General features: G+C 32.6%; 1 protein-coding gene across 3 annotated transcripts in view; it reads left to right on the forward strand.

The window, feature by feature from the left end:
• Nucleotides 1-26,559, forward strand: part of LOC143042846 (uncharacterized) — a 254,720-nt gene that overhangs the window by 215,382 nt on the left and 12,779 nt on the right. For 2 of the 3 annotated variants that reach the window (XM_076215322.1, XM_076215325.1), the window contains exons 4-9: nt 19,586-21,235; nt 21,808-22,034; nt 22,766-22,842; nt 23,606-23,706; nt 24,028-24,207; nt 24,841-24,996. In XM_076215322.1, coding sequence (XP_076071437.1) covers nt 19,586-21,235; nt 21,808-22,034; nt 22,766-22,842; nt 23,606-23,706; nt 24,028-24,207; nt 24,841-24,996 — 2,391 coding nt within the window. Of the gene's footprint in view, nt 1-4,896; nt 5,411-17,462; nt 17,580-18,750; nt 18,916-19,585; nt 21,236-21,807; nt 22,035-22,765; nt 22,843-23,605; nt 23,707-24,027; nt 24,208-24,840; nt 24,997-26,559 lie in introns of those variants that run through there. The other variant, XM_076215324.1, reaches the window with a different exon arrangement.

Below are 26,559 nucleotides of genomic sequence, written 5' to 3' on the forward strand. Positions count from 1 at the left end.
TGGTATGTGATTGCCAATGAGACAACTAAAAACCAGAGATAAAGGTATTTTCAGCCAGTGACTGAACAGCCGTCAACAATGAGCAAGACCTATCAACATTTAAATGTCTGCATGAAAAAAACACAAAAACATTCAAATGGATAAACATAAGACACTGTGTGCAATGGTGTGAAAGCTATATATGCAAAACTATATACTGAAAATTCAGAAATTATTGCTAGCAATTGTAAGTGCGATTTTTCTCAATTTCATCATTTTTTTGTGTGCAAAATTTAGAATAATCCTGTTTAGTTCATAAAAAATTTCAATATGCAAGTGTATATTATTGTGATTATAAACCTGTCACTATTTTCACAATAATATAAACAGCAATAATTTCTGAATTTATAGTAGTTAAATTTTTGACACGTAGTGATTTACTTTCAATTAAGCATGCCAAGACAAAAATCGTAGAACACACAATTATATATTTCTACAATTAAGATTCAAAGAAATACTTGTACCCATAATAACTTAGTCCGTTTTGTGAAATTGCTTCACTCATGCAATTAGAGGATTTTTTTTATGTTTTCTTTTTAGTTATATCACTTCCCATGTGAACAATTATTGTTCCCATGGGAAAACATATTGTTCCCAAGGGAAAAATTATTGTTCCCAAGGGAAAAATTATTGTTCCCATGGGAAAAAATATTGTTCCCATGGGAAAAAATATTGTTCCCATGGGAAAAGTATTTTCCCATGGGAAGAAAAGGAGTTCCCTTGGGAAGAAAAGTTCCCTTGGGAAATTTAGAACTTCCCATGGGAACAAACAATTTACTTATGTTCCCATGGGAACTTTAAAGTTCCTATGGGAACTCTAAACTTCCCATGGGAAAAGTAATTTTTCCCATGGGAACTTTCAATGTTCCCATGGGAAATTCTAATATTCCCATGGGAATTATCAAATTTCCCATGGGAAATGTACTTTTAATCAGCTGCAGTGACAAGAGTGACAACAGTGACAAGTTGGGACATATGGCATTTTTTTAATTTTTCAATAATCTATCACTGGACAAAATGTTTTTTTGATATCTTGTAAACCGACAAAGTCAGATTTGCCGATACCGGAATGGCAAATTTGTCCCGCACAGTGTTATATGCTGACATCTATAATATAAACAAACGAAATAATTATTTAAATGTTAGGATAAACTTTTATAGTACGAGAATTATTAGCTTTTCATTTATTTTTACTGCGTATTTATAATATTAAAAACATGTAATATGCTCATCAAAACGTTTAAACCCGCTGCATTTATTTGCCCCTGTCCTAAGTCAGGAACCTGATGTTCAGTGCATGATTGTCGTTTGTTGGTGTGGTTTGTGTTTCCGAGCATAAGTGTTTCTTGTTTCTCGTTTTTTTTATATTGATTAGACCGTTGGTTTTCCCGTTCGAATGGTTTAACACTGGTCATGTTAGGGCTCCTTTATAGCTTGCTGTTTGGTGTGAGTCGAGGCTCCCTGTTGAAGACCGTACTGAATAAGGATATAGAAACCAAATAAGGAAATAGATACAGAATAAGGAAATAGAAACCAAATAAGAAAATGAAAATCGAATAAGGAAAAACCAACCGAATAAGGAAATTGAAATCGAATAAGGAAATAGAAAACAAATAAGGAAACGAAAAAAGATGAGGGAAAAAAATTGAGGAAAAAAAAATTGAGGAAAAAAAAATTTAAGGAAAAAAAATCTTGTGAAAAAAAATTGAGGAAAAAAAAATCCGTTTGGACTTGTAATATTTTTCAAAATTTGAATATCGAAAAAGGAAAAAGGAAAAAGGAAACAACTTGTGTCTGGTGTTTCTTTTTTGTAAGTTCACATATCCAGGATATCGATCCCTATAAATGCACAATCTACAGTTGAATTATGCATTCATTTTAAATAATACGAAGAAATGATCAATATAAAAAAAAAATCCGCGAATATATATACATTGTTTTAACTTTATATCATAAATATAAATGTATCCTCTTTTCGGTTCTTATCGGTCCTTTTCGGTTCTTATCGGTCTTTTTCGGTTCTTTTTGGTCCTTTTCGGTTCTTTTCTGTAAATCGTCGTTCTTTTCTGTAAATCGTTGGACCGGTCAGTTTGTCATTTGAACCACAGACACGTCTCAGAATAATTTTTGTTCGTATATGCCTTTATTTAACACAATATAAAGGTGGACCACAGATGAATTGTCACGTTGTGATTGGTTAAATGCCGTCACGTGGTGACCCCCTATGAGACCGTATGGGGTTAGTAAGTTTCATATGGGGCTCATGACGCGTTAATGGCGACGTCATCTATTAATGTTGTTGTGTTTCATTGTTTATTTTTCAACAAAACGCCGCAGAAAAAGTCCAGCGTCCGATAAATTCGTTATACGGTTAACTACTGACCCCCTACGGATCCATAGAGGGTGAATAAAATTCATAGGGGACTCGGCCTCCGGCCTCTACCCCTATGGATTTTACTAACCCTCTATGGATCCGTATGGGGTCAGTAGCGAACCATATAACTTATAATAGGGTTTTTTTCTGAAACGAGTGCCTGTGATTTTGAAAAATCCGCCACTACAACTCACTACTTTTGTTTTTAAGCCAGTGCGACATTCTTGTACGACTCCGCAAAATCGACGGTGCTTTTTAACTACTTATTGAATGCATTTAAGATTTTTGAAAAATTAAGAAAAATAACATTTTAAAAGATCATAAAATTCTACAATTATAAGAGCTCTGATAAGTGAACAATTGACGTAAATTTGAGTCGAGTTCGTTTTTACGTCAAAAAATGGCGGTGCGACAACCTTGTCAGCCTTTGAAAAATCGCTCATAAATTACCATATATCATTTTTCAGGATATTTGTCTTTAAATTCATTAAATTAAGCAAATTAACATTGATGTAGTGAAAAAAAATACTAACATTTTTTCGTTTTAGATAAATGTTTTTTGATTCTCAAATCTGGAATCCCATTTTTTTCCCCGTGGGACAGATTTGCCCTTGTAGTATGGAACACTTTTTTTTCTATGACGTCATCATAACGTCATAAAAAATGAATAAAAGACTGAAGGAACCTTTCTGTTAAATAATGGAAAAAACTGTTTTTCAAAATATTAAATAGATTAGACGAAAATCATAGTTTAGTGGTTGCAATAAATGAAATATGTTACGCGGGACAGCCTAAACATAGCCGGTTTTTAAAAACGAAGCGTGTCGCATGCAGCATAAAAGATAGTTTCAATAATTTTTTTCTTTCGTTTTTATTTAAAAAAACATTATTCTTTAAAATATGTACAATAGTTATGAATATGATATCACAAAATTATATATTTTGGACTTGCATCTTGCCAACTACACCGATTTTCCAATGAGGTACGAACATCGCGCGTAACGTCGGTATATTTTATGGTTTTCTCGTATATAAATGATATATAGAAAATATAGCCCATACAAATACTTAAGACAAAAATAAAATACAGGATTTAAACTATAATCAAGAGAAGACAATTTATGAAATAGACAAAAACGTCTTTTAAAAATAGTTTTGAAAATAGAAAATCGTTATGTAAAATTGAGCAAGACTGACAATTTCTTTAAAAAAGAGAGATGTAGGTATAAAAGAGTTCAAAGAGAAAAAAAGAATATGTAAACATTGTGATATAAATGACCCTCTTTTTCTTAAAATGTAAAACTAATAAATCTGTACGTAATCAGTTTTAAAAAGATATCGATAATATATGTCTATAATACTTTGAATTGTCTGAATAAGATAGATTACAATCACTTCTATCTTCATTTTGATAGTACATATGGAGCTTACTGTACCTTTCATTAAAAAAGTTGCACTAGTCTATTAAAGGAGAGGAGACAATAAACCTGCATGAATAATACTGTTATATACTACTTTATATGATAATGTTTAATTTGTTATGATTTCTGCATATTGTTTGTGTATATATTTGTATTGTATGGTTTATATATGCCTCCAATCCCTAGGGGTATAAATGTGTATAATGAATAAATAAATATTTGTGCTTGTATTTAATATTTTACGGTGAAATTTTTTTTTCTTTTGCTATAAAAAATTTGATAAACATTTTTCATCGTATCTAATAAACTGTAAATATGTAACATTGTCAAGTGACATACCTTGAAACAATAGTACACATGACATAACATAGAAAACTAAAGAATAAGCAACACGAACCCCACCAAAAACTAGGGTGATCTCAGGTGCTCCGGAAGTTATCATCCTTCTGGTAACTGAATGTTTTCATTAATATGTACATTAGTTTTAAGACATTCGATCTAGATAGGCAAAAAACGAGGGCAACACTTTAAATACACATAGCATATATCAATGACCAGGAAAAAATGAATTTTCCCGATTTTTTTTTTTTTTTTTTGATTTTTCTACCATAATTGGGGACTTCGTCCCCATGTTAGCCTTGCTAAATGAACATTTATAAGATTTTATAAGATTTTTGGCATAAACAACTTTTTTATTCTTATTGATTTAAGTAAAATTTAATTAAAAATTTGCTTTATTTATAAAAGTAAAACACATTTTTTTTATATCAAGTGTTTTCTTATTTTTAAAACTTGTGACTTTCTGTCCTATAATTTGTTCCATTTCTCACCTATTTTCAAAATAAAATTTGTTATTTTTTCTCATCGTAATTATTATTTAAAGTTTCTTTTTAAGAACCATTTCCATAAATATATTCATTGGTGTGCCGAGAATGTATAGGTAATGTGCCGAGTTTGTATAGGCCGAGTTTGTACTATGCCGAGTTTATCATGTCCCGAGTTTGTAGTGTACCGAGATGTCCTGTATTCCTTATTTCCAACGGAAGTGACGCACAGTGGACTATGCGGATGTAAACAAAAAAAAAACGTCTAGGACTAGTATGATATAAACTACACTTGTATAAATGTGACAACAATCAACTGACATTACATTTAGAATATTCAATGACGTTTGCTGATTTGTTATGTTCCATATTAAACAATGGGAAAGGGCTGTGCAGTTGCAGGGTGCAGTAATTCCATCAAAACTGGACATTCCGTACACCTGTTTCCTAAAGATGAACAACAGCGTCTTTTGTGGATACGTTTTGTAAAACTGACCAGTGTTGATTTTTCAGAGCCAAATCCAAACTCTGCTATATGTAGTGCTCACTTCTCAGACGACTGCTACGAAGTTGACAGAATCAAATTTAAGGAATTATTTGGGATGTCCACCAACAAGAGACTTTTGCCAAATTCAGTGCCAAGTATTTACCCAAAAAGACCTCCAGAAGTGATCAACATGATCAATGAAGCTAAGAACATGAGGAAGAAACTAAAGACATCTGTAACTCCACAGAAAAGAGAAAAGGTCAAGGTAAGATTAAAGTAATAAAGAACTTTTTGGGGCCTTTTATAGCTGACTATGCAGTATGGGCTTTGCTCATTGTTGAAGGCCGTACTGAGACCGATAGTTGTTAATTTGTGTGTCATTTTGGTCTCTTGTGGAGAGTTGTCTCATTTGCAATCATACCACAATGACATCTTTTTTAATTTTTTTTACAGTCTTACTATACAAATCCTTGATTGAACTTAATATATACAATGATATATAAAATAGGACGTACATGTAACTCTATGGAAAATAACGGCGCGAAAATTGACATAAAACTTCCAGTTGTTCCAAACCGAAACAAGAGAAGAGGAATACACGAGACTATATTTAGCTTTATGTGTGCAATTTTAGTATTAGATCTATAAACTTGCCACGGGAAATTATCAGTAAAGAGTTTTCTAAAGTTGTTAATCTATGAAAGAATTGCTCCAAGCGTTCATTACATCAGCGCACCTGATATGTCTGTTGCTGTGTAGACTGTTCCGTGTTTCTCAAAATCTTTGCTTTTCTGACAGTGTTCTAGCTACACATTTTGAACATGGCTCAGCGCCCGACTTTTTTATGAACGTTTGTGCCTCATTGTCTGCCGTTTTTATTGCGAAATTAGATTTTCTAAGCATTTTTCATCCTTTGAAATGCCAACAAATCGTAATTCTTCAATAATTAGGAAATTCAACTAGCTGTGTAAACTAATTACCTGAGTTTTAGGTCATAAATAATTTGCTTATTTCCAAAAATATTTGACAAAATATAAACAGTCAGGGGACTTACCTAAATGAGGGATTTTCTAAATCACTGGTTTAAGTAACATTATTTCCATAAAAGTTGGAAGTAAGAGTTGTCTTTCTTTAATAATCACCTATTTAAGTAGTACAAATTAATCACTAGAAGAAGTGATTTAATCTTACATGTATTGTAGCTTTAAATATAGAATACAAATGATCCAGGGACTAATTATGTTTCTAAACTTATCAGAACCAACATCTGTGTTGTCTAGGATGACCAGGTCATTTCAGGTGATGACCTTGTACTGAATCTAGGATAATGACATAAAAATCACTTGTTTAATTAAGTATCATACCTCAATTTCCTTCCCAAAAATCACTGATTTAAGTATCATTATTTTAATAACCCCTACTAATTTCAACACCCCGAACAGTGAAATTTTTATCGCGAAACAGTAGAATTTTATTACATAATCTGAAAGATGAAACCTTGAACTTTACAGGAAAAATACTCCCCTTGCTGGGGAAAATCTGTTTAGAAAGTATCAGTTCATTATGTAAAGCCATTATTATTGCATTTTTTCAACTAAAATAGAATTTTCAACTAAATGATAGCATCAAAGGCATAAACCTTGCTACTTAAAAGAAGCAAAAAGTTCATTTTTTTTCAATTTTACTAATTAAAAGATATTATTTAAACCTATGTGTTTAAAATTTGAAAAAACTACAAAATCCCAATTTGTGACAAAACTTTGAATTTGCTACTTAAATAAGTGATTTAAAAATCACTTATTTCAGTAAGTCCCCAGACTGATAAAGAGTTAATTCCCCTTTTTTATCACCTTTCACAATATACTCCTTAATTTTTTGTTCTTTTTTGTAAAAAGATTAACTCTAAAACACATTGAATGCAAATGGATAGCAGAATATGAATTTTAATTCTTTTTCCAAATTACGACACTTGAAAAAAATAAAATATTTAAAAAAAAAATTTTTTTTCCATCTTTACCTTCTTCTTGTCTCCCGTATGAGTATCCTTTATAAGGATCACCACCATGAGTTATGGCTGAAGCCGACCGTGCAAGGGCTGTATAGCCAGTCAAGGTCGTTAAAAACTTCCATTTGTTGTTATGGCTGAAGCCGACCGTGCAAGGGCTGTATAGCCAGTCAAGGTCATTAAAAACTTCCATTTGTTGTTATGGCTGAACCAACTGAGCAAGGGCTGTATAGCCACTTGGCCAGTCAAGGTCAGTGTTCTCCCCAGGATTTTTGGATAGCGCTGTGGTAAGCGCGTGATTTTCGACAATTCTCAGTAACTTTGTCGCGGCGCGCGGTTGGTTTGTAATTGATTTGTTATGTGTTTTTCTTATATAATGCTATTGATGTTTTCTCTTGTAATGATGTCCTCATCATGCTCATGGAAGTTACCCCTTTGTTTGCTAATGTTATTGTCTGGATATAGACATGATAGAAGAAGTCTTTTTGTCTCCATTGTAAATACATATAATCCTCATATCATCTGTCTATAAAACCCAAGGAGAAGTCTTTTCCATGGTGTGTCTATACCAGACTGCCTAGATGTGAAGATTTCTTATCACTAACAGGTGATGTTGCAGAACATGTAGGACCAACAATAAAGTCATTGTCAGCTTCTGTGAGAAAGTTTTCAATGACAAGATTGGTATTTTTTACATTTACTTTTATTAACATTTCTAGCAAAGTACAACTTTTCAATAAAAATGAGTATAGTATTTCAAAGGAAGAAATGAAATTGCCCTTTTAATAATATTCAAATCTTATCAAAGACTTGCTTAAAAAAAAGGCTAAAATATTCCAATTATGAATATGAAAGAAATCCTTTTAAAAATATTTTAAAGAGATTTTTTTATTTCAAAGGTGAATTACCAATCAAAAACATTATGTATGGCAATTGAAACAGCTACCACCTTTAAAGGTTTTGTTTGATAATTTTATAAACATTTGAATACATGCCACCAGATAAGTTTGTCAAGATTTGACAATACTTCTTTTAGGTCTTCCCCTCCCAAATTATCTCCCTTACTGGCTGACATAACTTCCTGTTTACACCTGTGTCTTTTTTTAGCATTAAATACTATTCCTTATCCAAGCCATCCTCTGTTTACATTAAATTTAAAGCAATATTTAATTAAGATATATTGATGATTGGTTGACAAATATCGATATTTTATATATATTTACACAAAATTTTCGTTTTGTTTTATTCCCTAAGGCCTTATCCATTTGAAAAAGAGCCATGTATGGACAAGTAATCGTAAAATACGGGCTTATAATGAATCCCTTGATAACAGGGATGCTTCTTTCAAGCAATACAGGTTCGACAGTTCGGTTGTAAACGCAAAAAAAGTAATGATATAATCGTAGATGGTTCAAAAAATGGTCGAGACAACGTTGTCAGAGAAGGGGGTAAAACTTCCCTTATATAATTTAGAAATGAACTTTTCAGCACCCGAGACATGTATTATATGTCTCTGTTAGCACTGTCCATTCCTTTCATACGTTTCGGCATCTTTATAAAGCGAAAAAATGTAGCAGTGTTCTGTTAACCTTACGACGTTTAACTTGGCTTCACCCAAGCTAGACATCGAGAAAGTGAATTTCTCCAGTCTAGTATCAGCTTGGGGTTTGTTTTTCTAATCATATCATCTTAATTGTTTTCAAAGGGTAAAATTCATTACTGTAGAATTGCTGATTAAACAGGTATTAGTTCGATTGGGTGATAATTAATACTTCAAAGACTAGCTCATTGAAGCCAATTTGATCGCTGTTAAAATCAGTGTTTGTTCAAAGTTCGTTAAACAAGTTTGTGAATGTCGTTGGGAAATGCGGTCAATTTATTTCTTCTCATTTCATTCATATATGCCTCTATATATTCATTAGAAAGATGTCAATGTTGAAATCTTTGTTTATTTTGATCTCTCAACGACGCCATTTTGTAAAATTTATTAGACTGGTCCCGCGGAGTTACTTTAATACAACGGAAATAATTCTTTCAAAAATCGTTAACCAGTCAATCACGTGATCCGAAAAGAAAAATAAGCGGGAAATTTTAAAAAATACGAAAAAAAATATAGCGACGCGGTTGAACGGGATAGCGACGCGGTCAGTGCAATAGGACAGCGGGAAATTGAAATAGCGCTGAAAATCGCGGCGCTAAAACGGCCTGGGGAGAACACTTCAATTTGTTGTTATGGCTAGCCTGAACCAACTGAGCTGTATAGCCACTTTGCCAGTCAAGGTCATTAAAAACTTCCATTTGTTGTTATGGCTAGCCTGAACCAACTGAGCAAGGGCTGTATAGCCAGTCAAGGTCATTAAAAACTTCCATTTGTTGTTATGGCTAGCCTGAACCAACTGAGCAAGGGCTGTATAGCCAGTCAAGGTCATTAAAAACTTCCATTTGTTGTTCTGGCTGAACCAACTGAGCAAGGGCTGTATAGCCAGTCAAGGTCATTAAAAACTTCCATTTGTTGTTATGGCTGAACCAACTGAGAAAGGGCTGTATAGCCAGTCAAGGTCATTAAAAACTTCCATTTGTTGTTATACAACCGCAAAATTTGAAAATTTTTTCGTCGTATATTGCTATCACGTTGGCGTTGTCGTCTGCGTCGTCGTCTGCGTCGTCGTCGTCGTCCGAATACTTTTAGTTTTCGCACTCTAACTTTAGTAAAAGTGAACGGAAATCTATGAAATTTTAATACAAGGTTTATGACCACAAAAGGAAGGTTGGTATTGATTTTGGGAGTTTTGGTCCCAACATTTTAGGAATTAGGGGCCAAAAAGGGCCCAAATAAGCATTTTCTTGGTTTTCGCACTATTACTTTAGTTTAAGTTAATAGAAATCTATGAAATTTTGACACAAGGTTTATGACCACAAAAGAACGGTTGGGATTGATTTTGGGAGTTTTGGTTTCAACAGTTTAGGAATTAGGGCCCAAAAAAGGGCCCAAATAAGCATTATTCTTGGTTTTCGCACAATAACTTTAGTTTAAGTAAATAGAAATCAATGAAATTTAAACACAATGTTAATGACTACAAAAGGAAGGTTGGTATTGATTTTGGGAGTTTAGGTCCCAACAGTTTAGGAATTAGGGGCCAAAAAGGGACCCAAATAAGCATTTTTCTTGGTTTTCGCACCATAACGTTAGTATAAGTAAATAGAAATCTATGAAATTTAAACACAAGGTTTATGACCATAAAAGGAAGGTTGGTATTGATTTTGGGAGTTTTGGTCCAAACAGAATAAGGGGCCCAAAGGGTCCAAAATTAAACTTTGTTTGATTTCATCAAAATTGAATAATTGGGGTTCTTTGATATGCCGAATCTAACTGTCATGACTGTGTATGTAGATTCTTAACTTTTGGTCCCGTTTTCAAATTGGTCTACATTAAGGTCCAAAGGGTCCAAAATTAAACTTAGTTTTATTTTGACAAAAAATGAATCAGTTAGGTTCTTTGATATGCTGAATCTAATAATGTACTTAGATTCTTGATTATTGGCCCAGTTTTCAAGTTGGTCCAAATCGGGGTCCAAAATTAAACTTTGTTTGATTTCATAAAAAATTGAATAAATGGGGTTCTTTGATATACCAAATCTAACTGTGTATGTAGATTCTTCATTTTTGGTCTTGTTTTCAAATTGGTCTACACTAAAGTCCAAAGGGTCCAAAATTAAACTTAGTCTGATTTTAACAAAAATTGAAATCTTGGGGTGGTTCTTTGATATGCTGAATCCAAAAATGTACTTAGATTTTTTATTATGGGCCCAGTTTTCAAGTTGGTCCAAATCAGGATCTAAACTTATTATATTAAGTATTGTGCAATAGCAAGTCTTTTCAATTGCACAGTATTGCGCAATGGCAAGAAATATCTAATTGCACAATATTGTCAAATAGCAAATTTTTTTTTAATTAGAGTTATCTTTCTTTGTCCAGAATAGTAAGCAAGAAATATCTAATTGCAAAATATTGTGCAATAGCAAGATTTTTTTTAATTGGAGTTATCTTTCTTTGTCCAGAATCAACTTAAATCTTTGTTATATACAATATACAATGCATATTCACTTTTTACTACCAACTGATAAATTAAAATAATCTTTACCATTCAGTGATAACAAGCAGTTTTTTTACATCTTAATATTTTATGATGTATTTAAATGAGTAGTTATTGTTGCAAACTCCATTAGAAATTTTAATTGAGATTAGTTTTGGAATAAGGGAAAGGGGGATGTGATTAAAAAAATTGGGTTCAATTTTTCTCATTTGAAATTTCATAAATAAAAAAGAAAATTTCTTCAAAAATTTTTTTGAGAGGATTTATATTCAACAGCATAGTGAATTGCTCTAAGAGAAAACAAAAATTTTAAGTTCATTAGAACACATTCATTCTGTGTCAGAAACCTATGCTGTGTCAACTATTTAATCACAATCCAAATTTAGAGCTGAATCCAGCTTGAATGTTGTGTCCATACTTGCCCCAACCGTTCAGGGTTCAACCTCTGCGGTCGTATAAAGCTACACCCTGCGGAGCGTCTGGTTATGGCGTGTAAAGGAAAACATTTGGAGCCTGTATCAGAAAGTTAACCTTTCCTAAACGTAATACAATGTAATAAAATAAAACATACAATAAAAATACCAACTCTCACACTCACCTGAGGCCTAAATTAAAATTTTGTTTGTTTCCCCAATCCCGAGCAAGGTGTGGGTAGGTAGGTAGGGAAATAATTTTATTTTTTTCCAAAAAGCTTGAACAATATCGAATGATGCAGCAAGCCTGAAAATCAGAAAGGAATAAAATAATTTTCTACTTAGTTTTGACAATAAAATTTTATGTGTAGCACAGGTTTTGCAGGGTTGGTCGGGATTGGGGAAACAAACAATATTTTATTTTAGGCCTGATTCGCTCAGTCCTTAAAGTATAAAAAGTGTATTTGTTCTATGTACATGTATCAAACATCCTTTTTTAAATATGTGTGTTTTAAATGGGAAAGGGTCACCCCAGATGCCCCACAAATGCCTTGGCAAAATATGTCTAAGGTAATAACGAGGAATTGGTAAGGACAAAATGTATCGAAACCGACACTACCAAATACCCTGCTGTATCAATGGTAGAGGAAAGCCAAAAATCCTACTCAAAATTTACCTCCATTAATTGTTTTTAACTTTTTTTTATTATAACCTAAGCTGAATCAATGATAAATCTACCTGGTAAAGGCTGTATAGCCAGTCAAGGTAATTAAAATCTTCCATCTGTTGTAATTCTCATTTCACTGAATGTGCTAACAACTTAGAATTGTCATGGTTGTCATAATAAGGCATATATAGGAATGTTTGGAAAAAAAATTATGACGTGTGCATGGCTATATAAGATAACATAGTTCCATCAAGTGCATAAAAGTTACAATATAAAAATTTTGAATCATTTACAGGTTATACTTAACCATGTGAAAATGTTTTTGAATCTGTTCATGCTGTTTGAACATAAATATAAAAAAAAAGCACCTAAATATTTCAATTCAGCTGATTTTTTGGAAAAAAAATGTTTGATTTTTTAGTGCAATACCCAAGCATGAATGGAGGGGATCATCTTATGCAGTCGCTGGGCCCCCTTTTATGACAATATCTGGATCCACCACTCGTTACTTCATTACATCTGGTAAACTGAAAGTTAACTAATCAAATTTTCACCTCTTTTTATACGACCGCAAAAATGAAAATTTTTTTGGTCGTATATTGGTATCACGTTGGCATCGTTGGAGTCGGAGTCCGAAGACTTTTGGTTTTCGCACTATAACTTTAGTTTAAGCAAATAGAAATCTATGAAATTTAAACACAAGGTTTACGACCACAAAAGGAAGGTTAGGATTGATTTTGGAAGTTTTGGTCCGAACAGTTAAGGAATTAGGGGCCAAAAATGGCCCAAATAAGCATTTTCTTGGTTTTCGCACTATAACTTTAGTTTAAGTAAATAGAAATCTATGAAATTTTGACACAAGGTTTATGACCACAAAAGAAAGGTTGGGATTGATTTTGGGAGTTTTGGTTCCAACTGTTTAGGAATTAGGGGCCAAAAAAGGGCCCAAATAAGCATTATTCTTGGTTTTCGCTCAATAACTTTAGTATAAGTAAATAGAAATCAATGAAATTTAAACACAAGGTTTATGAACACAAAAGGAATGTTGGGATTGATTTATGGAGTTAATATTCCAACAGTTTAGGAATTAGGGGCCAAAAAGGGGCCCAAATAAGCATTTTTCTTGGTTTTCACACTATAACTTTAGTATAAGTATATAGAAATCAATGAAATTTAAACACAAGGTTTATGACCATAAAAGGAAGGTTGGGATAGATTTTGGGAGTTTTGGTCCCATCAGTTTAGGAATAAGGGGCCCAAAGGGTCCCAAATTAAACTTTGTTTGATTTCGTCAAAAATTGAATAATTGGGGTTCTTTGATATGCCGAATCTAACTGTGTATGAAGATTCTTTATTTTTGGTCCCTTTTTAGCTCACCTGTCCCGAAGGGACAAGTGAGCTTATGCCATCACTTGGCGTCCGTCGTCGTCCGTCGTCTGTCGTCGTCGTAAACTATTTCAAGAATCTTCTCCTCTGAAACTACTGGGCCAAATACTTTCAAACTTTAACTGAATGTTCCTTAGGGTAACTTATTTATAAATTGTATCCGAAGTTTTGATCTATCAACAAACATGGTCGCCATTGCTAAAAATAGAACATAGGGGTCAAATGCAGTTTTTGGCTTATAACTCAAAAACCAAAGCATTGAGAGCAAATCTGACATGGGGTAATATTGTTTATCAGGTCAAGATCTATCTGCCCTGAAATTTTCAGATGAATCAGACAACCCGTTGTTGTGTTGCTGCCCCTGAATTGGTAATTTTAAGGAAATTTTGCTGTTTTTGGTTATTATCTTGAATATTATTATAGATAGAGATAAACTGTAAACAGGAATAATGTTCAGCAAAGTAAGATTTACAAATAAGTCAACATGACGGAAATGGTCAGTTGACCCCTTTAGGAGTTATTGCCCTTTATAGTCAATTTTTAACCATTTTTCGTAAATCTTAGTAATCTTTTACAAAAATCTTCTCCTCTGAAACTACTGGGCCAAATACTTCCAAACTTTAATTGAATGTTCCTTAGGGTATCTAGTTTGTAAATTGTATCCAAAGTTATGATCTATCAACAAACATGGTCGCCATTGCTAAAAATAGAACATAGGGGTCAAATGCAGTTTTTGGCTTATAACTCAAAAACCAAAGCATTAAGAGCAAATTTGACAGGCTAATATTGTTTATCAGGTCAAGATCTATCTGCCCTGAAATTTTCAGATGAATCAGACAACCCGTTGTTGGGTTGCTGCCCCTGAATTGGTAATTTTAAGGAAATTTTGCTGTTTTTGGTTATTATCTTGAATATTATTATAGATAGAGATAAACTGTAAACAGGAATAATGTTCAGCAAAGTAAGATTAACAAATAAGTCAACATGACGGAAATGGTCAGTTGACCCCTTTAGGAGTTATTGCCCTTTATAGTCAATTTTTAACCATTTTTCGTAAATCTTAGTAATCTTTTACAAAAATCTTCTCCTCTGAAACTACTGGGCCAAATACTTCCAAACTTTAATTGAATGTTCCTTAGGGTATCTAGTTTGTAAATTGTATCCGAAGTTATGATGTATCAACAAACATGGTCGCCATTGCTAAAAATAGAACATAGGGGTCAAATGCAGTTTTTGGCTTATAACTCAAAAACCAAAGCATTTAGAGCAAATCTGATGTTGGGTAATATTGTTTATCAGGTCAATATCTATCTGCCCTGAAATTTTCAGATGAATGAGACAACCTGTTGTTGGGTTGCTGCCCCTGAATTGATAATTTTAAGGAAATTTTGCTGTTTTTGTTTATTATCTTGAATATAATTATAGATAGAAATAAACTGTAAACAGCAATAATGTTTAGCAAAGTAAGATCTTCAATTAAGTCAATTTGACCAAAATTGTCAATTGACCCCTTAAGGAGTTATTGCCCTTTAAAGACTTTTTTTTCACAATTTGTTCATTATGTTGACTTACTTTAAAAAATCTTCTCCTTTGAAACTGCTGTATCAATTTCAGCCAAACTTAGGCTAAATGAGTTTCAGAGTATCTAGTATAAATTTTATATTTTATTTCCTTGTATGTCAAGAAACATAGCTCCTATGGCTAAAATAGAACATAGGAGAAAATGATTATTTTTTTTGGCTTTTGAAGAAAATAGGACGATCCAAAAAGCCAAAATAATCTTTGATAAGAGATTTAACCAAAAGAATTAAGGTGAGCGATTCAGGCTCTTGAGAGCCTCTTGTTCAAATTGGTCTCATTAAGGTCCAAAGGGTCCAAAATTAAACTTAGTTTGATTTTAACAAAAATTGAATCCTTGGGGTTCTTTGATATGCTGAAACTAAAAAATGTACTTAGATTTTTGATTATGGTCCCAGTTTTCAAGTTGGTCCAAATCAGGATCCAAAATTATTATATTAAGTATTTTTCAATAGCAAGAAATTACAGTATTCAGCAATAGCAAGAAATCTTCAATTGCACAGTATTGTGCAATAGCAAGAAATTTTCAATTGCGCAGTATTGCACAATAGCAAGAAATCTTCAATTGCACAGTATTGTGCAAGAGCAAGAAATCTTCAATTGCACAGTACTATCGTGCAATAGCAAGGAATATCTAATTGCACAATATTGCGCAATAGCAAGAAATTTTCAATTGGAGTTATCTTTCTTTGTCCAGAATAGTAGTTGAATCAACTTAAATCATTGTTTTATACAATATACAATGTATATTCACTTTTACTACAAACTGATAAATTAAAACAATCTTTACCATTCAGTGATAACAAGCACTTTTTTTACATTTGAATATTTTATTATGTATTTAAATGAGTAGTTATTGTTGCAAACTCCATTAGAAATTTGAATTGAGATCAGTTTTGGAATAAGGGAAAGGGGGATGTGAAAAAAAATTGGGGGAGGGGGAGGGGGTTCAATTTTTCTCATTTCAGATTTCATAAATAAAAAGAAAATTTCTTCAAACATATTTTTGAGAGGATTAATATTCAACAGCATAGTGAATTGCTCAAAGGCAAAAAACAAATTTTTAGTTTATTAGACCACATTCATTCTGTGTCAAAAACCTATGCTGTGTCAACTATTTTAATCACAATCCAAATTTAGAGCTGAATCCAGCTTGAATGTTGTGTCCATACTTGCCCAAACCGTTCAGGGTTCAACCTCTGCGGTCATATAAAGCTGCGCCCTGTGGAGCATCTGGTTTACAATATACAATATATACTGAAAACTTGCTGCATACCTCATGCTGTCTCGTGGTTGGTTTTGTGTTGTTTGTGTAAGCTGTATATACATTGTACATGCTAATTATTCTCTCAGTGTTTTAAGTAGTACTAACCTGTCAACACTGAGGTTGTGCATACAAAATGTTAGTCATTCTCTCCTGGCACTCTAACTTCATCCATCAATAAAAACTGACGGGGGCGAGCCACACAAAGTAGACAAAAGTGCCGAAAGTGGTGTTATATACATGTACCAATCAAACAATTTATAAAAGAGCATGCAAATTTAACAAAAATTACTTTATAAAAAAAAAAAGAATATGCTGTAAATGTAATCAAGACAATTATCAGTTGCAGACTAAAAGTACTACAATATTATTTATGAAAGATCTAGATCACTCACAGCCCTTAGGTCAACTGTAGGTTGCATTTCTGTAAACATAGACAATGCAATTTCCCATAGGAACTCCCGTTGCAGCTAAAACTGTGACACTTTTTACTATGAAGTTTTTCAATAGAAAGTTGATATGAAACAGAGGTCATATCACAGAACCAGTATCATTATCAACAAATAAATTATCTATGAATGTTCTATATCTCCCAAAAAGAGGTGTGGTTTGAGAAACAGCTGTATTTACAAAGTGCAACCTTTAACCGATAAAAAACTTATAAGCTATAACAGGCATGACAAATTATGATAGAACTGCACACAGGTAAACCAATGGCCTGACTTGATTAACTGATGTACATTTGTACCATTGATACTTGACCAAAAGTCTTTAAAATCTGAGAATTTAGTCTTGAAACTTGTATAAGTTGTCCGAAATCGGTAATTTTTCTGGTGAACTATTTTCCTAAAAAAAGAACCTAAATCTTACCACTAAACATGCTTTTAAAATTTATGATTGTTTTATTTTAGGAGATGCCTAAAAAAAAGATGAAAGCCCTTAGCACAATAGTTAAGGAAAATAAAGAAAGGATTAGAAGAATGAGACCAAAAAAAATTAGAGAGAAAGGTGAACAGGAAGCATTGAAGGTTAGTGTAGACAGTAAGGTCTGTTTTGTTTACAAAAATGAGGGGTGTCTATATATTATGCCATGTTAATTGTTTATAAAAATAAGAAGATATGGTATGATTGCAGGTGTTAAATGTATGAATGATCAGAAAGATTCTGCAGATGTTAAATGTATGAAAAATCTAGAGAGATTCATTTCTCTGTAAATTTTTATGGCTGATACATTGTATCTTGAAAAGTTTTTTTTTTTTATATACATGTACATGTAGAAGAGCTGTAAAAAGCTTGTTGATTTGAATTAGAGTAGTGAACCTCAATAATTTATAATTCCTGTACCAGAGGTGGATTTAGGTGGGCAAGGGGGAAAATTTGGTTCATTATATAGGGAATCACTGAAGCATGACTGGAGTGAGCCCCCACTTATGAAAAGGAGTAGGTCTGGTAAGGACCGATTTTGGCCTCAAATTTCAGGTTTATCTGATGAAAGATTTTGACCACTTTTTAAACCCTCAAGTGTCTATTTCATTTGATTCAATTAGTTTATGTTAAAGTTTTTAACTGATTTAGTCATTGAAAACGATCCGATGCAAGCGCAAATATGAAAAATCTACCAAATATGCCGAAAAATGTCACTTTTCAGATGGTTTTTGTCAAAAATGAAAGTGGTCGCATCCGTGTTCATCCTCAACCTTTATATATGTTATGTATTATCATCAAATACAACTTATATTTCAATATCAAGGATGAACACAAATGCGTCCACTTTCCTTTTGCGCGAAAACTGTCTAAAATTTAACTAAAATGCTAGATTTCCGTAATTTAGCATGACTTAATGGTGCTAGTACTCGATATGTACATAGTATTGTCAAAAACAGCCCATATTTATGTAGCAGAAGCATTCTACTGTCCAATAAATAACCAAAGGTTTACATTTTAACATTTTTGTAAAACTGCTATATTTTGGGGCCATTAAGGGGTCTAACTGGACCTACTCCTTTCTGGATCCGCCACTGTGTACATGTGGAAAAATATAGATTTATGGCAAATCATTTTGTGTGACTTATTGCAACATACATACCAAAAAAGGAAAATTTTAAAAAGTTCACATGAAGAGAGAGTATATACAATTATATTACAGTTAAAAATGAACGAATTATTTGAGGTGTATATATGTCATGAATTTTCTATTAGTTGCAGATTACAAACTCCTCCACTAGACCAGAGAGTGGTGCTCCTATGAAAAGGAGAAAAGAAACAGAGAAATATAACATGACTACTTCAGAAGTACCTCCTGTAAAGAAAATGAAATTGGAACAAATATTAAAATGTGGCAACAAGCAGGAAAAACTTGTAAATGTAATTGTCTGTTAACTTTACATGAACTTTGCTAATTATATATTAGTCAAATATCTGTTAAAAGAGGTAGTGGGATATTTGCACTGATATATATTTTTCTGAACTTTTTACATCATCATTAAATTGACACATAGATCAACATGTTTCAAAATCAATCAAAGTTTTATACATGTACATGTATGACATACATACATGTACATTCACTTGTGTATCTGACACAGCTGATAGATTTATGATCATAGTCCATAGAGTGAACATGTAAAAATCTATTATAAAAAAATTAACCACAGCCCTGCAAAACAAACTTTCTACTTCTATCCGACAAATATAGAATAAGAAGATGTTGGATAAGTCAATGTGCCACCTATCATCATAAGCTGTGTCAATGAGAAACTATCCACCAGAGAGTGAGAAACCAAATGTCAGGGATGTAAGGCTGCATTTAACTATACTACATTTAACAATGAGTAAAATCCATACTATTTTTAAGCTATACAAAGCCTCTGGCTATCCAGATTATTTGCCCTTCATCCCTTTCAACTCATTCTGCACAACTTGAATGATAGATTGATTAACAAATTGTTTTCTTTCTGAATGTAAACCATTGAAATATTTGTCCCTGGATATAAAGCAAACAGCAACCAATTAATCTTTTTTCATTTTTCAACAGAAAAAACTGGAAAGTGCTGATGAAATCTCAAAACAGTCTGTTGTCAACGTAACTGTTACTAGACGTGTATTACGTTCTGATATTGGTACTGACGTCAGTGTGGATAAGGGTAACAGTTTATTAGCCACCAGCACCAATCTTACTGACAAGACCCAGAATATGAGAAGTTTATTACCCATGAACATGATGAATATCAGTACAGATAAAAAGACACAGAATGCAAGAAGTTTATTACCTTTTAATATCACGGATGAAAAGACACAGATTGCAAGAAATTCACAACCTTTGAATATCACCATGGATAAAAAGACTCAAAATCTAAGAAGTTTGCTAACCTTTCAAATCAGTACAGATAAATCGACCCAAAATTCTAGAAGTTTATTACCTTTTAAAATCACTGATAAAAAGTCACAAAATGAAAGAAGTTTATTTCCCCCTAATGCAAGTACTGGTAACAAGAAAGAAGATTTGAACAGTTTATCGCCTTTGAATGCGGATCATTCTAACATGAAACAGAATCCTAAATCTTTATCACCATTGAAGGCTGGCCTTGAAACAGAGAATCAAGGTACTAGAAGTTTATTATCTTTGAATGCTGGCCAGGTTACGGAGAGTCAAAATGCTAGAAGTTTATTATCTTTTAATTCTGGTCCAGTTACTGAGGGTCAAAGTTCTACAAGTTTGTTATCTTTGGATGCTGGCCAGGTTATACTTACTGAGAGTCAAAGTGCTGGCCAGGTTATACTTACTGAGAATCAAAGTGCTGGCCAGGTTGCCAAGAGTCAAAGTTCTAGAAGTTTATTATCGTTGAATGCTGGTCAGGTTACCAAAAGTCGAAATGCTAGAAGTTTATTATCTTTGGATGCCAGTCCGGTTACTAAGGGTGAAAATGCTGGAAGTTTATTATCTTTGGAAACCAGTCCGGTTACTAAGGATCAAAATGCTAGAAGTTTATTATCTTTGGAAACCATTCCGGTTACTAAGAGTCAAAATGCTAGAAGTTTATTATCTCTGGATGCCAGTCAGGTTTCCAATAGTCAAAATCCTAAAAGTTTATTATCGTTGAATGCTGGTGCTGTTACCGAGAGTCAAAATGCTAGAAGTTTATTATTATCTTTGAAAACCAGTCCAGTTTCGAAAAGTCAAAATGCTAGAAGTTTATTACCACTGAATATTGGAACTGCTTGTGATATAAAGAATGCTAGAAGTTTATTACCACTGAATATTGGAACTGCTTGTGATATAAAGAATGCTAGAAGTTTATTACCACTGAATATTGGAACTGTTTGTGATACAAAGAATGCTAGAAGTTTATTACCACTGAATATTGGAACTGCTTGTGATACAAAGAATGCTAGAAGTTTACTACATAATGTAAAATTACCTTTGAAATCTGGTACTGTTATCAAGACACAGAATCAGGAAATTTTCCAGAGTAGTTTGTTAGAAAATAAATCACAAAGGGAGCACTCTAAAAATAGTGTAAGTTCTATCAAGGATTGTCAACAGAAAGGTTCTGAAGAGGAACCTTCTCAGACTGTTCAGAGTGTTTTGGATACAGAGAATGTCCAAGAGAATATTTTTTCTGTCTGCATTAACAGAACAAAAGGAAGTCCAGATGTTAAAATCATACAGCCAGGAATTGGAAAGGTAAGATAGCAAAAAATAATCTATTGGATGAACGATTCTTTTAGACTTTATAAAGACTACCATAAGTACTTTGGTATTATACTGAAATGTAAATAACTTTTTTTTCACTAGATTCATTAAGCCATTATAAAATATGAAGTAAAGGGGTGTCTGTTGAGCTCAAATGTGAAAAACAAGTTGCTAATGAAAGAATTGTTCCCAGTTTGTAATTATTTGGATGTACATGTATGTACTACATATCAACAGTCAATGAAATTTGTAAAGTTTAAAATGCAACCAGTCTAAACCAGTTGTGATTAAATTTTAAGGTCATGATAAATACATGATTGTATTAACATGATTAAGGTAAGGCTTATAAGCCAGATGAATTTATTTATGCCCATCCTATATTACCTTTGTTATTAATTGTGACTTGGTGAATATCCCAACAATAAGAAGTTCTGATGTCTGAATACTCATGATTGATACATTTGTATGCAATTTTTCCTAAAATCGTAATATTCATTTAATTTAAATTTTGGTTGGTCGTCTGAATGCTTTAAATAATTTCTGTATTAACAATCAATTTTCAGGAAGTGATTAAAAAGAATAGACTAGAAAATTTACTGAAACAGAGTAAGCTGTGTACACATGGTCTCCAGACAGAATCAAAGAAGGAAAATCTACAGGATTTGTGTACTACTCAGACATCTGTCACAATACCTTCTAAGGAGAGGAAGGAAAATCTACAGTCTACTACTCCGACATCTGTCACAAAACCTTCTAAGGAGAGGAAGTCACAGAGTAATCTCAGAAGAGGGTAATTATAAAAAGAAGATGTGGTATGATTGCCAATGAGACAACTCTTCACAAGTGACCAAATGACACAGAAAAATAACAACTAAAGGTCACTGTACAGCTTTCGACAATGAGTTATGTATGCTGCATGAAGGGTTTTATAAATGCACGCAATAATTTCTTAATTTACAGTATGCTAGATATGGGTTACTTGTCAATGAAAAAATACTAGTACTGTGCAACAAAAATAACAAAAAGACATCTAGAAGAGAACATTATGGTCTTCAAACATGCAAGGTGATTTTTCAAGGTCACTCTATGTGGTGAAATTCAGTTTTTGCTAGCATGGGAGTAAATTCACTTCATATTTCTCTTAAAATATTCCATATGTAATACATTGGTTGTATTTTACCAATGCCTGCATATAACACTATAGCCAATATGCATGATATGTACTTCATTGAACTTGTAAATCTGTGGTTCATGTATACCAACAAAATACACAAAAATTGGTATCCCACCAATATTAATAAATTCCACAGTATATCATTTGGGTTTTAATGCTACTTAATGACATTGTTCAAGGGTGTAGGTCTATAGTATCTTGGACCCTCTTTCCCACTTTTTTTCCTCTTTGTCCTGGTACACTGTTGTCTCAGTGGCAATCATACCACGTCTCATAATTTTATATCAAATGCAAATAGTAGTAATACACCTATATTGATACAAGTTTTACTTTGCTTCTTTTTATAGACGTAGATTGAAAGAAAAATATAAATATAAAAGCCTGTCCGAAGAAAGTGAAACAGAGACTGATAAACCAGCATCTTGTAAGTGTGTGAAGCAAAAATGAAAGGACTACTGTCATTGACAAATATTAATATACTTTAAAATGTGTCTTTATTCATTTCAAAGTTAACTAAAATATTATAATATAAAGTAAAGTAATTTTCCATATATTTCATTTCTAAGTTGTTTTATTTATTTTTTTAATTGTATGTGATTGAATTTTGTAATTTACCTCTTGTTTCACATGTCAATGTGACGGAGTGTTTTTGAAATAAAGGATATTGTATTGTATTGTAAGTTAAATATAAAGATTCTGATTGGTTGATAAACCAGCATCTTGTAAGTTGAATATAAAAATTCTGTTTGGTTCATCAACAGTTAACCTTTTAGGAGAAGGTCAGCATTTTTGTTTTTGATAATTGAAGATCTTTTGAGAGTTTCTCTGTATAATGAGATTAGTAAAGATAGGACGTCTTTATCAATAGTTATCAAAGGTACAAGGCTTATAATAAGATATGCCAGATACGCATTTCGTCTTCATAAGACTCATCAGTGACACAGAAATCTGAATTTGAAAATTAATGAATATAAACATGTGTTGTTTAATACTCTTTTGCATGGTGTTTCTAATAATAAGCAGTAGAGTTTTATTAATATTACAAAATAGGCGGATTTTCTCGCTGTGTTGAAAACCTATCATTTGCCTTGGGCAGTTTTCTGCTCTTTGGCCGTGTAGTTGTCTTATTTACACATTCCCTGTTTCCACTCTCAATTTTATTCTATATTTGATTTGATATTTTTCAGTACTCAGGTCAAGAGGGATCACTGACCTACAGGTTCAAGATCTAAGCTGGTTGTTATCAATTTTTACCCATGGAATTAATGGTATTTTGGCAGAAGAAATGGTAATGTTTTGTTTTACTTTATTTTTTTTATTTTTTATTAAAAAAAGTGCTGTGATGAAAAAATTATGCCTACAATCCAGAAAAAAATAAAAGAGTGAGTATAGACATGACAGATTTTACTAAAAATATTATGATTCCAACATAAAAAAACATTTCTGTTCTTGAAATTATAATTACATATCTATACTTTAAGGGGCTTCTGGAAATAATACATTCACAAAAACAGGATTTATTTGAATGATTGTGATTCCCAAGTGGAGTTAACTGTGATAATTTATTCATGCTGTCAAAATATAAAAGACAATGTTTTGTATATTTCAGGGTCTAAGTAAAACAGTACAAGCTATAGCTTTGTTGGGATACATGAAGGACTATCAACATATATCTGGACCTCATTTGTTTATTGTACCTCTGACTGATATAGACCACTGGGTAGAAGAATTCAAACGCTGGAGTCCAGAATCCAGATTAGTTGTGATAAAAGGCACTGTTGAACAAAGAGTATGTATTATGACGTTTTGAATCATTTGAAATGTGTACTTTGATTGGACAGTAGTCAAATTTTCAAGTGAAAAATTGAAGATTTATCTCCTCAATTTCAGATGATTATCCTTCATTTCTTTCACCTTTATATGCTCATAACTTCAACATTTGTCCACTCTTGGTAGTTATATATGGTGTTAAAGATTGCATACATTCTTTATACTGTACCTAAGAAAATTTAAAGACATTCATCAATTAAAATGAGAAAAATTACATAAATCTAGTATCTGTTAAAAATATATCAATGATGTAATTGTTAAAGTTATATTTAAGATCAGAGTTATCTTCCTTGAAACATATTTGGAGTTGAAACAACTACAATTTTGTTTTTAGGATGTAACACTTTCCAATGATTTTATGTTAAAAATACACAAACCAAAAATTAATACAACCAATAATAAACACACAAATCAAAAGTAAACACGGAAACCAAAGATTATAAACACACAAAAATATATACACTAACCCAAAATAACCACACAAACAAAAATAAACTAAAAAAACAGGAAAACAAAAATAAACAGCAGACAACACATGTATACAAATAAGGAGATATAGTATGGATGTCCATTTATTTGTTGTTATCAACAGAGACCAGCATTCAAAGACATATTGAAGGAGGATGGCTGGGACGTTTGTATTACTAGTTGTGAAACCTGTCTTCAAGAACCAAATGTCTTCAAAGAAATTAATTGGAGATATTTAGCTGTAGATGAAGACCAGACCATCATTAAAGAAAAAACACAAGTGAGGACTTTCCACAGTTGGGCATTATGGGCATTATGGGCCCATTTATGGGCATTATGTTTTCTGGTCTGTGTGTGTGTTCGTTCGTTCGTTCGTCATCTGTACGTTCGTTGGTCTGTCCTGCTTCAGGTTAAAGTTTTGGTCAAGGTAGTTTTTGATGAAGTTGAAGTCCAATCAACTTGAAACTTAAATTAGTACACATGTTCCCAATGTTATGATCTTCCTAATTTTAATGCCAAATTAGAGATTTTTCCCTTTCACAGTCCACTTAACATAGAAAATGATAGTGCAGATGGGGCATCCGTGTACTTTGGACACGTTCTTGTTTTAGATATATTTTCTTCAAACAATCAAATTGATGCTCTATAAATTTTAAATTCACAATTTTTATACACAAATGTACTAAATTGTTTGTAAATTCAAGTTGTAATTCACAATTTTTATACGACCGCAAAATTTGAAAAAATTTTCGTCGTATATTGCTATCACGTTGGCGTCGTCGTCTGTGCGTCGTCGTCGTCGTCCGAATACTTTTAGTTTTCGCACTCTAACTTTAGTAAAAGTGAATGGAAATCTATGAAATTTTAACACAAGGTTTATGACCACAAAAGGAAGGTTGGTATTGATTTTGGGAGTTTTGGTCCCAACATTTTAGGAATTAGGGGCCAAAAAGGGCCCAAATAAGCATTTTCTTGGTTTTCGCACTATAACTTTAGTTTAAGTTAATAGAAATCTATGAAATTTTGACACAAGGTTTATGACCACAAAAGAACGGTTGGGATTGATTTTGGGAGTTTTGGTTTCAACAGTTTAGGAATTAGGGGCCAAAAAAGGGCCCAAATAAGCATTATTCTTGGTTTTCGCACAATAACTTTAGTTTAAGTAAATAGAAATCAATGAAATTTAAACACAATGTTAATGACTACAAAAGGAAGGTTGGTATTGATTTTGGGAGTTTAGGTCCCAACAGTTTAGGAATTAGGGGCCAAAAAGGGACCCAAATAAGCATTTTTCTTGGTTTTCGCACCATAACGTTAGTATAAGTAAATAGAAATCTATGAAATTTAAACACAAGGTTTATGACCATAAAAGGAAGGTTGGTATTGATTTTGGGAGTTTTGGTCCCAACAGAATAAGGGGCCCAAAGGGTCCAAAATTAAACTTTGTTTGATTTCATCAAAATTGAATAATTGGGGTTCTTTGATATGCCGAATCTAACTGTCATGACTGTGTATGTAGATTCTTAACTTTTGGTCCCGTTTTCAAATTGGTCTACATTAATGTCCAAAGGGTCCAAAATTAAACTTAGTTTGATTTTGACAAAAAATGAATCAGTTAGGTTCTTTGATATGCTGAATCTAAAAATGTACTTAGATTCTTGATTATTGGCCCAGTTTTCAAGTTGGTCCAAATCGGGGTCCAAAATTAAACTTTGTTTGATTTCATCAAAAATTGAATAAATGGGGTTCTTTGATATACCAAATCTAATTGTGTATGTATATTCTTCATTTTTGGTCCTGTTTTCAAATTGGTCTACACTAAAGTCCAAAGGGTCCAAAATTA

Source organism: Mytilus galloprovincialis, chromosome 8 (assembly GCF_965363235.1).
Source record: "Mytilus galloprovincialis chromosome 8, xbMytGall1.hap1.1, whole genome shotgun sequence".
Taxonomy (NCBI): domain Eukaryota; kingdom Metazoa; phylum Mollusca; class Bivalvia; order Mytilida; family Mytilidae; genus Mytilus; species Mytilus galloprovincialis.